The sequence below is a fragment of the Anolis carolinensis genome, chromosome 3 (assembly GCF_035594765.1).
Source record: "Anolis carolinensis isolate JA03-04 chromosome 3, rAnoCar3.1.pri, whole genome shotgun sequence".
NCBI classification, from domain to species: domain Eukaryota; kingdom Metazoa; phylum Chordata; class Lepidosauria; order Squamata; family Dactyloidae; genus Anolis; species Anolis carolinensis.
In genome coordinates this window covers 50185631-50203415 of record NC_085843.1, presented here as the reverse complement: position 1 = coordinate 50203415, position 17785 = coordinate 50185631, and the positions used below count along the sequence as shown (strand labels likewise).

Sequence of the window (17785 nt, the reverse complement as noted above, 5' to 3'; positions counted from 1 at the left end):
AGAAACATACCTATTCATTTGGACATTCCTAGGCATGGATCTTTAATTGACTAATATCTATATACCATTGTAAGTGCTTACTCATTCTTTTTATATCGATTTTATCCTTTTATGACAAAATGTTAAATATAAATAAACCAAATTGACTCAAAGACTGACATGGATTCAGAACTGAGGAGATAAAAAGAGAAGAGAATGAATGCAGTGAGGGAAGAAAATGAGGAACACTTGGGTTGTCAAAGGCTTTCATGACCGGGATCATAGAGTTGTTGTGTGTTTTCTGGGCTGTATGGCCATGTTCCAGAAATATTCTCTCGTGACATTTCACCCACATCTATGGCAGGCATCCTCAGAGGTTGTGAGGCATACCTCACAACCTCTGAGGATGCCTGCTATAAATGTGGGTGAAACATCAGGAGAGAATACTTCTGGAAAATGGCCATACAGCCTGGAAAACACACAACAACCCTGAGGAACACTTTGTTTCAGAATAAAAAATAAAGCTGTAAGCCACCTGGGTTCCCATTTCAGGAGAAGGTGAGATATAAACAAAGTAAATGAATGAATATGAGATAAGTGAATAAATGCAAGTAGTTTAATATATTTAATATCAAATTTTCAGAAAGCTTCTTCGTTTTATTATATTGTCCAATAAGAATTCAATAACTCAACTTACATTTCCATTTTTGGCCCAACAATGGAATCTTAGCAATAATTTTACCTTTAGATTCTTCTTCATACACGTTGACTGTCTCTTATCAGAAACATTTGGGACAATAAGTATTTTGGATTTCAGGTTATTTATGTGTATTTGCTTGTATGCAGATAATCTTGGAGATGTGACCAACAGTTGAACACAAAATGTATTTATGTTTCATATACACCTTATACATATATTCTGAAGGAAATTTTATATAATAATTTAATGATCTTGTGCACAAAGCAAAGTTTGTGAACACTGAACTATCGGAAAGCAAAGGTGTCACTAGTTCAGCTGACCATGTGGACAATTTCATATTTTGGAGTAGTTCCCATTTCAGAATGCTGGATAAGTGATGATGAACCTGCATCTCCATAAAACAGTGACAAGGGACCAAGCCTGGAGATGGGAGGTGAGGATAGTAAGTAGGTGCCTGACATTAGGGATGGATCTTCTTAAGTCAGGAACTCTCTTTGGAATCTTCTCCAGCTCAGCAGAACTGACTGAACTGTACAGCTCAATGAACATGGAAAATTTAAGAACTGCCTTTATCTATTATTTTTCTTTCTCTGCTCTGATTTATAATCCACCTCCACATCTGGGACTCCTAAGCTGCTCATAATGTGATTATATAAAAAGAAAATAAAAACCCACAAAACATTATAATATTGAAACCCCATTAAACAAATTAAACATCATTGAATTCAAAGTAATTTTAGTACACATCAATAAAAAATACACCACCCTCCAACTGAAGCCATTCTGAATTTTAAAAACGTTTGCTTATCAATGGAAGCATAGCAGGGAGGAGCCAACCTTGCCTCTCTTGAAAGAGAAATGGATCAGCAACCAAGAAGCCCCTCTTTCACATCTCTCCCCTGTCCATGTGCCTCTTGGGACTAAGAGAAGGCACCTCCTAAAGATATTTGACTTCAGCCTTTCAGATAACCTTGACCCAAGCTGTGTAGGACCTCAGACATCTCTTTCTCTGATAAGAGGAAACATGATGCTAAAGAAGCACAAATAAAATCCATGGAGGAGGACTCTCTTATAAGGAACCATAAGGCAGATAATGAAGCAGATCTAGAAACTCACTATTATGTCTGATTACTTTTTATTGATAATATAATATTGGGTTTCTTCCATGGGCCACTTGCCCTCCATGGAAAATTAAAACCATAGAAAGGAATCTACCCTATTAATGGGAGGGACTCAGGGTTAGGTAAGAAGTTCCCCATCCTGTATGTAAGCTAAATGGGATTTGGTCTGTGTATTGGAGCTTCTCCATGGCTTTCAGTGGGAGGGATAGTCCCATTGAACTTAATGAAATGATGCTTCCCCAAGTATTACCTGCTTTAAAATTGAAAACTAAAAACATAAGGAGAGACTTGAATATTCACATGAGCCAGGCCTCATAAACATTATGTTCCTACAGCCCTCAAAAGAATTGTTATGTGCGCTTGAAATACATGATGCAGAGGGAAAAGGTTACTGTACAGTGAGTGAAAGGGAAGCCTTGAAGATGATAATTTTAACACAATTTCTCATGCTTTTTAATAACAGGTGATGATAGGAAAAAACCTGAAACATTTCATTTGCTAGGGAAGAAACTCTCACAACATGGATTGCTGTCTTCTCTTCTTTCTCATCATGCAATTCCTCTTTTTCAGTTACAGCTCATTATAGTGTATTATCTCAATGTCTCTGAGGACTAATCTAATTGTGCTGTTTGCCTAGGTAACTTGGATATCAGCATATTATATTTCCTGCCCACCGTAATTATCGGTACAGATAAAATAAGTTGAGCTGACATGGGCATTCAGCTCAGAACAGATCCAACTGAAGACAGGACTGCATTGCTACCTGCTTTTGGCAGTAGAGCATTCAGGATCCAACCAAGGCATTTTGCTTTCTGAGGCCCCTTCCATACAACTGAATAAAATCTCACATTTTCTGCTTTGAACTGGAATATATGGAAGTTTGGACTTTGCTAACAACCCAATCCAAAGCAGTTATTGTGGGATTTTCTGCCTTAATATTCTGGGTTATATGGCTGTGTGGAAGGGCCCTGAGACTAAGGAAAAAATTGTGCCCTTTCCTATTTTGTGTACAAAAGATTACCAGATTGACATCTTCTACTACAACCAATGGCAAAAAACTAGATTAGGGCTAGGCCACATGCTAGATACATCTTGATGCCACTGCCACTGTCAACTTCTACTACCTGGTGAAGCTGTAGCATTCCACTTGATCAGAGGGCCAGCTTCCGAACATATCTAAACTTGATATCTATGATCATGTGGTTAGTATCAGCTGTTCCTTATTATGTGGTAGGTTGTCATCATCATCATTACCATCACCTACCATCTAAAGCCTACATCTCTGCGAGTTATTAGTAAGAGACAGATTCAAGAGTATATGTATTGTGCATGTGTAGAGAAGCCAAGATAACTGTGGTGATGAAATTATCCCATGTAATGTTTTTTTCTTTAATCAGCAGCAGTTTCCACTGAAATACAGCAGTAGTGGAAAAATCAGGCCATGTTAGATGGATAGAATATTGTGTTTCTGGTCACTTCCATGTCAGGTGTGTAGTGAATCAGCTGTGGGATTTAATCCAGATTTTAAAGAAGGATAGTCAAGGCCTAGAACCTTATCCCCATAATAGGTCTAGCTCCTTATATAGCTCATTTAAAATCTTGAATAATGTCCAAAGCAAACCCATGGCATCTCTAACACAGAAAACACTTTATGACAAAGGATATCCAAATATAGAGCAAAAAGATGTAATTAAAATCTGAAAACTGAGGTGTTGTACTACAGTCACTGGAGGGGATTACAATTGGAACATCTCAAAGTCAATTCCTATCAATATATGTACACTCCAGTTTTACCAGTTTTCAACAATTATTTCCAGAAGTTCCTGAGGGCTAATTTCCAGTTTTAGAAAAAATCACCAAGCTATAAACAAATGTCAGAGAAGATAACACAAGATGCAAGTAGCTTGTTTTAGAGGTGAATCATGTCTTCTGGAAGCTTCTTCAATGTTAATTCAAAAATGGAGAGGATGAGAGGCTCTGAGATCCATAAAGCTGGCCATGGGATTACATTGCTCCACAGGCTGACTCTCACTTCTATGCTATAATGGGCCTCTTCACCTCTGCCACCACACTCACCGAGTATAGCTGCAAATTGCAGCCATGTTAGTGGAGCCCACCCAGGGGGTGTGAGGACCTGTTGCCCCACACCCCACATCATCCCAGCTTCCTCCCTAACTCATCACATGGAGGGAAGCCTCCTTAAGCTGGCTAAACCCAGATTTCCTTATGGGAAGATGAGAAGCCTCCCATCGTGTGCCGATGGCCATTTTTCTGCTGCAGCAGCAGGGTCGTCCCCCCCCCCCCCCCCCACACACACACACTTTTGCCACAGAGCCACTCCAGGAGTACCTTTACTGTGTGTGATGGAAGCTGGCGGGCTCTGTAGCAAAAGTGGAAAAAACCTATCACAGCCACCAAAAATAAGCCAGTGTGAAGAGGTTCATAGTTTGATACCATCAAATCTCATTGAATGACAGATATTCTCACATATTCTTATGGCAAAAAAGTCACATATGCTGCCTGGTGTTCTTTAGATCAAAGATAACTTTTAGCCTCAACAAATATAGTAGATGTAGTTAAGTAATGGAACTTACATAAGTGTTGATCTATTGGAGTCCTTTAATTGGGACTAACCATAAAATCTAAGTTCTGTTTTCATGAACTTGCATGTTAACATCTTCTTCCTGTTTCCACTTATGAAGTAGTCTTTCTGGGTTTCTTCTTCAGACCAGTTAGTCTTACTTTTATAAGCTGCCACTAAGTCCAACTTTTGCAGTGGTGGGATAACTTAGCCAAACTGCCTAAAAATTTGTGCTGAAGGGTTAATTTGTATCTTTGAACATCAGTTCCACCTTCATCTCCACTGCAGTTCCAATCAATGACTTGTCTAGAGTTCCATGTATCAGGAGTGTATGTGCCTTCAAGTTGCCTTTAACATCATCACAACCAAATGAATTTTACAAGGTTTTCTTAGACAAAGAAAACTCAAGACTGGTTTTGAAATACAGCCTACAGAATCTGGTATTTCTTGGTGCTTTCCCATCTAAATATAGTATCTGGTGCCTTTAAGGTATTTAGGCCCCATGTATCAAGTACTGTGAAGCACATTATCTCTACTTACCCTTCAGAACAACCCAAAACATAAGAAAGCTTGTGAGTGTCATTTTTTCTGTACTATAGCTCCCACAGATCCCTGGACAACATGACCATCCACCATGTTGACTGAAGAATTCAAGGAGCTGTAGTCCAAAAAGTAACTTTTCCAGGTTCAGGGACATGCCTATGCTACGTTTGTATTTTTTTCCCAGAGTGCATCTCTCAATTCTTTCCCACCCACCCTCCTTTTTAATTTTATTTTTAAGAGATGGAAATATTCTGTAAGCAGAGTGGAGAACAAGATAATATAGGTGCAAGAGCAAGTTCAATAAGACACAGGTACAGAAGGTAACAAATTTGCAAATAAATACAGAAAAATATTCTTTGCATAGTTCAAAATAAACATTATATGGTACCAGCATGCTGTGTGAGCTGGTACGCAACAAGCACATAGATCCACATTTTAGGTTGAAAGGTCGCAGCTGAAAAATATATAAGTAGATCCAAAAATCTTAGAGGAAAAAAGTAGAAGCAGATTTCAGCATGAACATTAAGTAGCTATTTTTCCAAGTCAGGCCATGCTATAGATTGTGTGAGTGAGTGTTATTGGTGGGATAACCTATATGATCTGTCTTGGCATGCCATATCCAGTCATCCCAGACTGGGATGCTCCCTTGTTACTCCCCATTTGGAGGCCGATGACGTTCTGTCCTTGACGAAGTTGCTCTTCTGAAAACCCTCGCTGGTTCCTCTGTGCTTTTCTGTGAAAAAGATGGGATTTGTTAAGTTAATGTGTTGGTTGTTATTCTGTTGGTTCTCCATCATAAAATTCTGGTTTCAATGAAAGGCTATGCATAGATTTAAAAAATGAGCAAAATTAAAATATTTATGTATGATCCATCTACACTGACCCTTTAATGAACTTGTTATCAAGCTACATTGACCAGATAACAAATGCCCACAAAAATGCACAATTATGGCAAAAAAGCCGATAATGTGCATCAGTGCTCTGCGGTTTGTGTATAAACCATTTAAGCCTTAAACTAGTTCCAGTATGTCCTATGTAATCATTTGCACAGCAAAACTACTTTCTTCAATACTGATTTGAAATTGCAATAAATGGTCAATGTTAATATCCCCATAGATTTAGTTGGTATGTGCTTTTATTTCCTTCTCTCTTGAAATAAGGCTGGGTAAAAAGGTTTCCTCAAAACATTTTCCCCTTGAAGGACAATTTTCTAATGATTTGGAGCAGGAGGAGGCATCCCCGTGTTCATGGGCTTGCTACTTAACATACGTAACCTCAAGATATTCAACCTTTTCTCAATTTCCCCTTTCTTTTGAAACATTTGACAAACCACCATTGTGGTTACAGGGCAGAAAGCGATTTCACAATTTCTAACTAACAGACTTCCCAGAATGTCTTGGGAGTAACTTTATGGAACATGACACTCTCAATGCATTTTAGAAACACAGATGGTAAGAATCTGCAGAGCGCCATGAAGCTATAAATGGTGTATGTCTTGTTAAAAAGTTTTTAAAAGCAAGAAGAAACAGAAAAACCCCAGACATCTCATAAAGTTAAATCAAGTTTCCAGAACCCATCACTCCCTTAAAACCTCAGACAAATTGCTTTCCTCAATGAACTGAAATATTTTGGAAGGTTACCATCATCAATTGTGTGTCTGAGGGGGGTGGATTCCATACTTTTAGTCCAGATGTGTCATGGAATATATTTGTAGCCATAGGCACCCATATCAAGTCTAGCAAAGAACAAATGATCAAGAGCATTATTAAATCTGAATTTTTTAAAAAAGTGTTTCCTATTCATGGTTTTCTCAGCAGCAATCCTGGAGATAAAAAAGCAGATCACCTTGGAATTCTGCTACTGATGCATTAGCCATAACCACAGAATAGAGACAGGGAAAGGGTTATTCCAGCCAAATCAATATAACGCTTTTCCAGTGGCTGAGATCTTAAGTAACCTGGACACTGTCCAACAAAACACTTAAGTAGATGCCCAAATGATGTGCCAGATTAAGGCAAGAATGTACAATACTGAGCACCATTGTCCCAGAAACTGGTTTAACAAAATGCATAAAATGCTAATTCTGGCAAGATTTCTTCAGAAAAATTGACCATCCTACATTGACCTGGAATTCTGACACTTTGGTTTGCTGATCCTAAAAATCTGGGTATTCCCATTATCCTGAGGCAGCTATAAGATATTTGAAAAAGCCTATAATGCTATAGAAATGCTTTTAGGCCATATAAATACATAAGCTTGATCACAAATCTCAAAGGTTATCTAATGGAGTCAAAATAAACCCCACAATAAGGAGTTTTTTTTACCCAATCAGTCAATTACTTCAGGTTCTTTCCAAACAAACACTTTCAATTTCCGTATTCCTTGTTCTAAAAAAGCACATTTGTGAACAAAATTTAACCTTTCAGATTTAGGTTGACACTCCATTTTATGTGGGTTTCTTTTTCCAGTCCATTTTGCTTGAATATTGGAATGAAATAAATGTTAGGGCCTGCAGGTCTTTTTAATGATGGTATTTTGTGGCTTCCACATCATTGGAACAGTGAATTCTTTCTAGATTTCAGTATGCACATTAAATCAGCTATAAAATGCATCGAACCTACTCAGGTGACTCATAGTGTTGACTAAAAGCTAGAACTGATTCATTGCTCCACTGTCATGGAAACCATGAAACACCGCTGATTACCTATTAAATCTTCATTTAATTCAAATCATACACTTCACTTATGTTTAAAAAGCAAGATTTTACTGCAAGTTCTGCTTCCTGTTTCCCAATTGCCTACATCTGAACAACATCCTTAGCAACACTTCCAAGCATGTGTATGTTTTCCATGTGAAGGCAATTTGCAACTCTCATGACCTCATCAAATTTGCCTGGCTCCTCTCATCTCACAGGGGGAAGCGTCCACCACCTAGCTTCCCCCATAGATCCTAGTGTAACATGGGAAGCCTTCCATGTTGCTACCATAGCAGCATATGCTGGTTCCTCTTTAATTTCACAATAGAGCCCTTCTGGAAGTAGCTGTACATCATGGAACGGGAGCCAGCAGGCTCTGTTGGAAAGCTAAAGAGGAACCAGCATTGCCTCCAAAATATGCCCTGTCTGATGAGGTTGTCACTACATGCAAACCCTTCACGATGATTTTCTACCCGTAACACACACACACACACAGATTCCCCTAAATCAAACCTTTCTTGAAAGTCTCCAGCAGTAGCCAATTGCACTGCATAATGGTACCAATTTCTCAAAATTACGGGTAGACTTCTGATCACCTTTGAGTGAATGGATGTCTGGGCATGTGGAGCAATATGTTTAGCTCTTGGAAAGGTTCTGGGTCAGAAAAGTGGTCCCTGCATCCATTGAAGTTGTCCATCCCTATTCTACAAAATAGTGCATGTGTGATGCCTAGGGCACCTTTGGCCCCTGACCCCGTGGCCATTACTGTCCAGGACGAAGAAGACTTGGGTTTTTTTTCCATGTCAGCAAGATTCAACTCCTTTCCAGATGCCTCATGTTGACATCTCCGAGCCAGAGCCAATTAAGGATGCCCTTGAAACTGTGCCGGCTCTCCCAGATTCTCCGGAAGGTTTAGTGTTTGATCGTAGGGCATTTGTACAAACAGAAAGATCGCAAAGTCAAAGTTTGCGGAGAAGCGCCAGATTAGTGGAGCGTGGAGACTATGGCTAAATCCTGTTCTCTTGGGAAGAATTTGGGAGTTAGACATCTGGCATGGTGACTGTGACAAGCTCAGTTCTCTTGGGAAGTTTTAGGGAGTCAGGCACCTGGATAGGGGGAGCTTATGAAGTTCAATAAAAGTGTTGCGCTGAGAACTTTACTTTGCGGTGTCAACTTTACTTCTGACTGGAAAGCAACATCATCTCTAGCTCCTGGAATTCAAGCAACCTGAAGGTGCGCTCCTCTTGAACAGTCCGGGCGCCGGTCTACCTCCCTGCCCAAGTTTGGACTGCATTTCAGCTCCTGTTCATCTAGTTCCTGCCTTGCTTTGAAATCCTGCTTTTGGACATTTACTCCAGAGAACTCTTATTGCCTCTTTGATCCTTTTTCCCCACTCAATACTTGGGCCGAGTTTGAGTGTGTTTCGGTTTTGGGACTTTGGACTCTAATACTAGACACAAGACTTTCACTTATTGGACTAATTTTGATCTTTTCTGAAATGTCAATTGCTTATTCAACTTTGCTGCTTTTTTCCTTTTGGAACTTTATTTGCTTTAATAAAGATATTATATTGTTATTGGTCTCTGTGTTGGTTTTCGGTGCTCTCGCTGCATTGGGGTGTAACAGCATGCTTTTGAGATATGCAAGCTTGATAAACAGGACAGGAAAAGCTTAAGGATTACCTACACAATATACGAAAGTGTCCAAGTACAAAACTGCTCTCTTTCTGGTTTGCTATTCTGCTTCAATTAATACAAAAGTTACTGAAATCTAAACTTAATTATCCTAAGCCTGAAGTGTTGTTGAATCCTAAGGTCAATTACTACTAGCCTAAGCCTGAAACATTAAAACAGCAACTGCCGCAATCCTTCTCCTCCTCCCTGTTATTTTCAGGTTGATCACTCCTCTTTTCTTACAATAATGCACTGATCCAATCAGGAAAAACAGAACTTTCCTAACATTGTTACATGAAAGATAACATTGTCAGGCTGAAGCCAAGGGAGATGGATGCTGGGAAATACACTTCAGCAGCATCAGAACCTATGTATTAGATAAAAGTAGAATGAAATATATTAAAGCTTTTTGGGCAATAGCAGAGGTTTTTCTCTTTGTGTTAATAAGTGCACAGATGCAACTACATGTGGTTTGACACTAAAAAGGGGCTGTCAAGCATCTTACCCCAAGGTTTAATTCAACAGAACAGATACAGGATTCAACTGACTTTGTGGAAAGGTTCTTTTAAAAAAGGCCAGCGAGCATAGTATAATATCTATTCTATACAGTTATTCTCAGATTAATACTAGAGAGAGTCTCAGGAACAGGCCACATATCTCACTCCTTTTTACTTTTGTTCTTACATGAAATGGCTGCAGAAATGTATGGCCTTTGGGTCATCTAATAAATTTTGATTGATAATCCATGATGTTAGAACAAACAACTGATTTTGAACCTCATTATAAGGAAGAGGGAGCGGGCTTGTTATCTGCTGCCCTGGAAACTAGGACTCAGAGCAATGGGATCAAATTGCGGGGAAAAGAGATTCCATTTGAACATTAGGAAGAACTTCCTAACCATAAGAGCTGTTCAACAGTGGAACTCAATGTCTCAGAGTGTGGTGGAAGCTCCTTCCTTGGAGGGTTTTAAACAGAAGCTGGATGGCCATCTGTCAGGGATACTTTGATTGTGCTTTCCTTCATGGCAGGAGGTTGGACTGGATAGCCCACGCAGTTTTTCCAACTCTAAGATTCTATTACCATTATATGGGATGCTGGAAAAGTGGGTTTCCTACACAAGCAGGGAAATGGCTAAATGATGCCCTCCATCTTTGAAATGTCTTCCATCTCTGTTTCTTTTGAAGAAATATGCATGTGGGGAGTCTAATCCAAGGACTTGGATACCTACTGTGCCACAGAAAACTGGCAAATTCTTTAAGAAAGATGTGTTTTGTCTTACATTTGTGGTTTGATTTTTAAAGATAATGTGCAATTTATTTGGCCAGGACACCTATCTCTTTGGCAAAAAAAAATACTTGTTTCCTGCCAATTCCTGAACATTAACAATTCCATGTAGGGTAACCTTTGATAGCTATTTGTAGAAATACAAAATAAATGTGTTTAATCTGCATCTCCAATAATCCTTCCCCATTGGCTATGCTATAATGATCCTTTCCTTAAAATAACACATTTTATCAATACTAGAGAACAGTCAAACAGATCTTTACCTGTGAAACCAGGATGGATCCCCTTTGTAACATCCATCATCCCTTGTGACAGCTTCACTGCCTAAAGCCAATAAGGTTCTTTGCACAGCAGCCATATCTTTCCCTAAAAAGGATGAGAGAAACACTCCTTACTATAAAAACTTTTGACTGCCCTACTGGACACACCAATTTAATCCCAAAATCCCCAAAGTTTATGTTTCCCTCACCCAGAATGCCAGGCACACTATTGAGTGATTTGCTGCAGAGTAACACCAGAATCAGCAATGTTATCTGAGCCACTTAATTAATTAATTAATTTCCATTATTTATATACCACCCTTCTCAACCCCAAAGAGGACTCAGCGCTATTACAGGAATAAGAAGAGGGATGGTTCTCAATATTCTGGGAATCCAACTTTACATGAAGTTTCTATCTTCATTCTTCTCAATTCACATAACTATATTCCCAAAACTATGACTGATGAGATCCATGGCTAACCACTCCATGTTGCAGCATGTTGTATGTAGTAGCCTGCACCCTTAAGGCCTACCAGAAAGCAAAGTGAGTCAAATATGGTTTCTCATTTGAACTGAAAAAGAAGGTGAAACCTCAACCATTCCATGTACAAGACCAATGGGACTGTCAGTTAGTGAATTTTTCAACAATTTTGGTGAAAGCATTCTCTACTGCAATTGAAGGCAGCATGCTAGCTTAGTAGATGCATAGAAGGCTCCTTCCCTTAACAACTTGCTGCTACCTCCAAGCATCTCTCACCTATGCAAAGCTCGGCATGAGACAGTTGACTTAGACTTGTGTATTGTTCTTAACAGGTCTTGGTAGACAAGCATTGAACTCTAGTTCATGAGGCCACCCCTTCCCCTCATGTCTACAGTGGAATATGAGGGGTGGGGTATTATTGGAATCAGTATTGTGGGAACTGTTAGACACTGTAGCAAACCCCCTGTTGCTGTCAGCTAATGAACATACAGAAGAAAGAGTAGGGTTACTTATTGTCTCCCTGGTCACACAGGTTCACGAAGAAGAAGAAGAAGAAGAAGAAGAAGAAGAAGAAGAAGAAGAAGAAGAAGAAGAAGAAGAAGAAGAAGTAGTAGTAGTAGTAGTAGTAGTAGTAGTTGTTGTTGTTGTTGTTTTATTTATATTCTGCCCTCTCTCCCGGAAGGGACTCAGGGTGGCTTAGAGCAGGTAACAGTTAAAACAATACAAAAAATAGTACATAGGTCAAATTAACATAACGTAAAATAGAACCATTGCAATTATTGAAAACATATAAGAACATAACATCAACATCAAAATTAGCTGCTCTTGCTGGAATAAAAGCATGAAAAATTATTACTTTAAGGCACTGGTAGAGATCTTTCTCAACCCAGCATGCTATCTCTGCTTTACACACTACAAATTGCAAATTAAGTTGGGAAATTGCTATCCCAATAGATTAACTCAATGTGACCTCACAATTCCAAGTTAGGTATGGTGAATCAATATATTATTTGCTTCTCTTGCAAGCTCTATAAGAAAACATTACTCATAGATTTGATTCTAAGAATCATAATTTCTGATCAGCATCTCTTCATGGAGGAGCTGGCATCAGGTATTTTTCTTCTGTGGGTGCCAGCTGTCCCATAAAGACAAGAAGGGGGAATGACTTCAGCAGCAGGGAGCACAGACTGCTTTTTCCATCTCCCCTCAGAGCAATGGCCCCATCCTGCTAGGCTTTTAGATGAAGTTCTCTCACTTCTTCCTGTCCATGATAATCATTTTATATCTATAAATGTACTTTGTATAGAAAAAGAACAGTAAATGGGTTAGACAAGCCTGCAGGCTTATAATCTAATTGGAAATAAAATGTGTGCACAAAGGAAGAAACAGAAGCTTTGCTGATTGCTTGTTCGAAATGAAGAAGACTGAGAGGAATCCAAAGGAAAGAAGGAAACAGAAAAACAAATAAGTTGTTTGCAAGACTTGTTTTCATACAATGGGTTGCAAGAATTTGACTCATGTTCATGGATTGAACAGCTGCAGCACACATGCTTTTTCCTACATGGAGATTAACTTCATGTAAGAAAAACATCAGGCATGAAGAGAGTTTTAATGTGGCCACTTTTCTGATAGATTCTCACTGGATGGTATTTGGAATTATGCACTGCATAAAATCTAGTCTAGCTGCTAAATCAAATGATGAACATTCAAGATACTGCAGGCATGTTTTTGTTTTTAAAATGTAGTCCAAATAAGAACTTGTGCCAGTTAAAGTTACTCTTTTGAGTTTTTAAATTATATGATCAATCACTTGGATTGGTTTTCTTAATGCTAAGAGGAATACTCCCATAATCCGTAAGATATTGAAAGAAAGACTTATAGTTTGCCAGTAAATTTTCCAGTGGGAACATCAGTGTTTAGACATCAAATCAAGGTCACCATGGTTTCCTATGCATAATGACAATGTTATCCAAAACCAGAATCTGTCATACTATATTATTTCTCATGTCTATGTATGATTGGGAAAATTGATCAGTGAAAAAAGCTGACACGAAGAAAAACAACACATTTAAAATGTGGTGCTGGAGGAAAATCTGCAGATACCACAGATTGTCAAAGAGGCAAATAAATGAGTCTGACAGCAAATCAAGCTTGAACTCTCGCTAAAAGCCAAAATGATTTAACTGAGGTTATCATACTTTCAACACCTCATGAGATGACATGACCTGTTTAAATAGATGCCTGATAAAGTGAAAGGCAGTAGGAAAAGAAGAAGACCACATAAGATAAGGAAGTCTTGATCATGAATTTGCAAGACTTGAGCAGGATTGCTGATGGCCAAAACACACATGGAGATCTTTCATTCATAGAGTCACCCTAAGCTAAACCCTTATTGATGATATCTAATAACAACATAACATTAAAATGTCAAGATAGGTCATGGTGTGGGCCCTTGGATTCTGTTTTGTTGTGATGTGATGATCTACCTCTGCTAACAAGTCATGGTTGCTAATCCATCAAAGCCATAACATCAGCCTTTCAGCCTAAAACCAACTGTGAATCTTAATCAGAATAGACTGATTGAATCAATGGTACATAAATGTTGACTTTCCAAGTTCCCATTGATTAAATGAATGCTCTTTAATTGGGAATTAAAATTGAATTTAGGCCATGGTTTCTAGTAAGCCTATAAACTTTGCCTTGATTAAACCATGATTTGCCATGACGTCCATGTACAATTTTTTATCTTGTCCCTGGCTTGTATCTCCAGTTGCTCACCATGAACAAGAAGACAACAAAGGAGCAGGAGGGGAAAACACTGGAAGTACAGAAGACCATCCATAGTTTGTCTAATTATCTGCCATGCAATTCATGGCTTAAGTGACAACCAAGATTATCACAAATGATGCCATTTTATGATTTCTTAATGTGCTACCCTGAGGGTTATTTCAATATATTATTTCAGAAGCAATGTGCACAAGTAATTTAGATACAAAATGGAAATATTTCAAAACAGAAAAGATTATAAAAGGTGTGGAAATAAAATATCAAGGGGGGAGGTTAGAAAAATATTATATGGTTAATTAGTAAGGTCCCATCTCTTTACAAGTGAAACAAAACAATGTAGATTCATGCCTAGTAGTCCTAATTTAAACCTAATTCAAAGGTTTACCTCTATTCTTTGTAGCCACCCTCAAGCCTGAATGGCTATTGCTTGTCTTATAAATTTCTGGGAACTAATAATTTTTGTATCACAGATTGCTATTTGTACTGAAAAAATTATCCAGTTGTAATTTTCTTTAGATGTTTGTGTTTCTGTCAAACAACTATATTTATCACTTATGTATTAGCAAGCAGCCCCTGGAATAATAAAAATGTCTCAGAGAATAATAATGAGAAAAATGTAGACAACATAAACAGGACAGAAAGATAATGACATTAGGGATTTTTTCCCTTAGAGAAATCAATTTTAACATCCATTTGAGTGACATATTATACAAAAGGCAGTTGTCGTTTCAGTGCAAGATCATGCATAAGAGATATGTGTACCTTCCCATAAATCCACTGTCTGGAAAATATCTGTTGTTCGTACACCATAGATTTCTGCAGCTTTCAGAAAGTGGGAAATTTGCTCCATTTGCTTGAAAGCCATCTTTGATTCTGTGATCTTTGGAATGGGTTCTTTTCCCTTGGGATGTAAATTGTTTATTAACTTGCACAGCAGCTGGGAGATTAAAGATAGAAACAGGATTGAAAGGAACAAAAATCAATTAGTTCCAGTTCACTAACGACAAATATGTGCATGTTATTTAGTTTACAATGTGGCTGCTGCTTTGATTCAAATCGAAGAGGAAATATTTCTCATAAATAAATACATTTGTGTACACATATATGCATTTGAAATTTATACCATTGAGAATAATTCTTAACAAACAAAAAGGAAATAAAATATCCTAGCCAAAGCTTTCATTTCCACAGCTGGACCAACCATGCATGGATGTACTCGAGCGAACAAAATCCAATCATTCGCTAAAGGTTATATAACAATTGACAGTTGCGTGGGAGAGGCAAACACAACCCAAGCCTAACTGGAAGTGGTATTAATTAATATGCTGTTAAAAAGCACAGTGGTACAGACTCCGATCAAATGCAAGTCTTACATCTTCTACATCGAGGACAGCATCTTCTTTTGCTTATTTATTAAAAAAATAAACTGCTTTTAAAGCCTTCAGAATGGTCAATCTTTGCAACAAGAGATCAGAACTGTGGCATAAGTATAGGTTTGTATATTGTTTTCTTAAATAAGAGGGATAACTTTTTTTAAAAGAAAAATTCCAGATATTTAAAAGCTTATCTTTTAAAAATAATGTGTTGTAATTGTCAGAGACAAGGTAATCTATAATTACCATATTACATAACCATCCTCCCATCTGGCTCTACATGCATATGCCCAGTATTCATTCTAAAGCTATCGGTCACAATAAGCAATTGTTTTCAAATACATTAATCTTTGTTTTAGGTTCTAGATAGGGAAAGGCAGTTTATAGAAATGAACTTGACAACAGCAACAACAATAACAGCAACAACTATCACACACTGGGAGAGGACAACATAGAGTTCATTCCAGTTCTAAAGCATTTCTCGATTGCTTAAAGATTTATATAGGATTTACATCCAAGCAGTTAGGACCAGAGTATCATAGTTATTGATTTGCTTTGGCAAATACATCTGTGGATAGAAAACATTTGCTGCTTTCAAATATGGCTATTAGAGATATAACATCAGACTGTTACTTACTGTTCCATCCATTAACCATTTCTGAAAATGTTGCCTTCCGGGTGGAGGGTGCTCTATATTTTCACCACACTGTATAATAATCCAGTCTACCAGCCGACTCTCCAGTTCTGGGTCATACTTCTGTTCAATCTTCTCCTGAACTTCCCGGCTTAAGCCATAGCTCGGTCCTCTGTTGGCCATTTCTATGAAGAAGAAAAAACACACATATCCCACTTTATTTAATTTGCAAAGAGATGCACATCACTGACCATCCGTTATTAAGCATCTATTCAAAACATCCTGAAAAGGAAGTTCAGCGCCTCCCACATACGTTCCAAAACAAGTTCCAAATATTTTTTAAAAATCAGAATTCAGTCTTTTACATCATGCTGAATATTTTAAGATTGTGTGTGAAACAAGAAAGCATTGCAGAGACTGCTAATGAATTTTGTTGCTAGGAAGAGATCTAAGCATCTCAGATTAACATTCCAATAGCCAGCAAATCCAAAGAGATTTATTTTCTAAAGAACAAAAAGATGTAATACAGGACAATGTAGAAGATCCTTTCGGTGACAGACGCGCAGGACTCCTCAGCAATGATCTAAGTTCAGAAATGTGGAGATCATCGAAGCGAGAGAGATGCTGGCAAAATTTAAGAAGAGTCAGAGTCAGCTACTGCAGTCTTCTGCCGCTCCTGGTACTGCTGCTGCTGCGAGAGCATCGTGATTTGAAGAAGAGGGTATTGATTTGATTTTCCTCACAGATGAGGAGGGTCAAAGCAGGGGCGTTGCTAAGTGCTGTCAAAGAGGTCCTCCTACTGTGTCATAGGCAGCAAAGGAGTCCTAGTCATCCCAGCCATTTTTAAAGAGATATAGCTGTGTATTAAAAGAGGGAGAGAGGGGGAAAGGAGGAATCTTGTAGAACCCTTAAAATCTACCAACTGATTTGAGCATTAGTTGTATGTAAATTGCAATCCCTTTCCTCAATGCATTGATGGAGTGCAGTGTGTAGGATTCAGGCATGAGTACAAATTTGATTTCAATATGCTATGACGTGTTCCTTCACACAGATTGCTGCTGTCATTCTCTACTTTTTAAGGTTGTCATTCCATTCTGCATTACGCTGCTGCAGTCGTTGTCATAGCACCCAAGAAAATTGCTGTTAAAAATACTTTCAAGATTACATGTATTGCCCTCCCCACTTTACACTTAAGACAAACCAGAGTCTGCTGCAAACAAAGTGCTTTTTCTAGCCTTGAGAAGAGAAATGTACCAGAAGTGCAATAAATATTTAAGTGTTCAGAAGGTTGTCTTAGGTCAAAGCCAGGCAGGTTTCCCTCTACTTTTGACTTCTGGGCAACATCCTGCAATGCAGAGCTGCACAGATTTCAAATTCTTGAGCTATGGAAATTTTTGAGTTCTGGCATACACTAAACTGCCTTTAGCATGAAATGCTGCATTTCTGAATGGAGGTCATATCAACTCTTCAGAGTCAGGCCAAGGTATTTATGTATTTATTTATTTACAGTATTTATATTCCGCCCTTCTCACCCCTAAGGGGACTCAGGGCAAATCACAATGTACATATACATGGCAAACATTCAATGCCATTAGACATACGACACACAGACAGAGACACAGAGGCTATTTAACATTTTCCAGCTTCTGGCTTCATGAGGGTATGCTCAATTCC

The 17785-nt window shown here is 38.3% G+C and overlaps 1 protein-coding gene across 2 annotated transcripts; it reads right to left on the bottom strand.

Moving 5' to 3' along the window:
• Nucleotides 1–3431: 3431 nt before the first annotated feature.
• tagln3 (transgelin 3) lies at nt 3432–16959 on the bottom strand. Of its 2 annotated transcripts, none has more exons than XM_008107765.3 (5): nt 16644–16959; nt 16115–16296; nt 14867–15041; nt 10840–10942; nt 3432–5657 (listed from the first exon to the last, which is right to left on the bottom strand). In XM_008107765.3, the coding sequence occupies exons 2-5, from the start codon at nt 16292–16294 to the stop codon at nt 5516–5518; spliced, it is 600 nt and encodes a 199-aa protein (XP_008105972.1). In that variant the 5' UTR covers nt 16295–16296; nt 16644–16959; the 3' UTR covers nt 3432–5515. The 2 variants fall into 2 exon arrangements, with proteins under 2 accessions (XP_008105972.1, XP_003219186.1); XM_003219138.4 differs by having other exon boundaries at nt 16639–16947.
• Between the last annotated feature and the right edge of the window lie 826 nt (nt 16960–17785).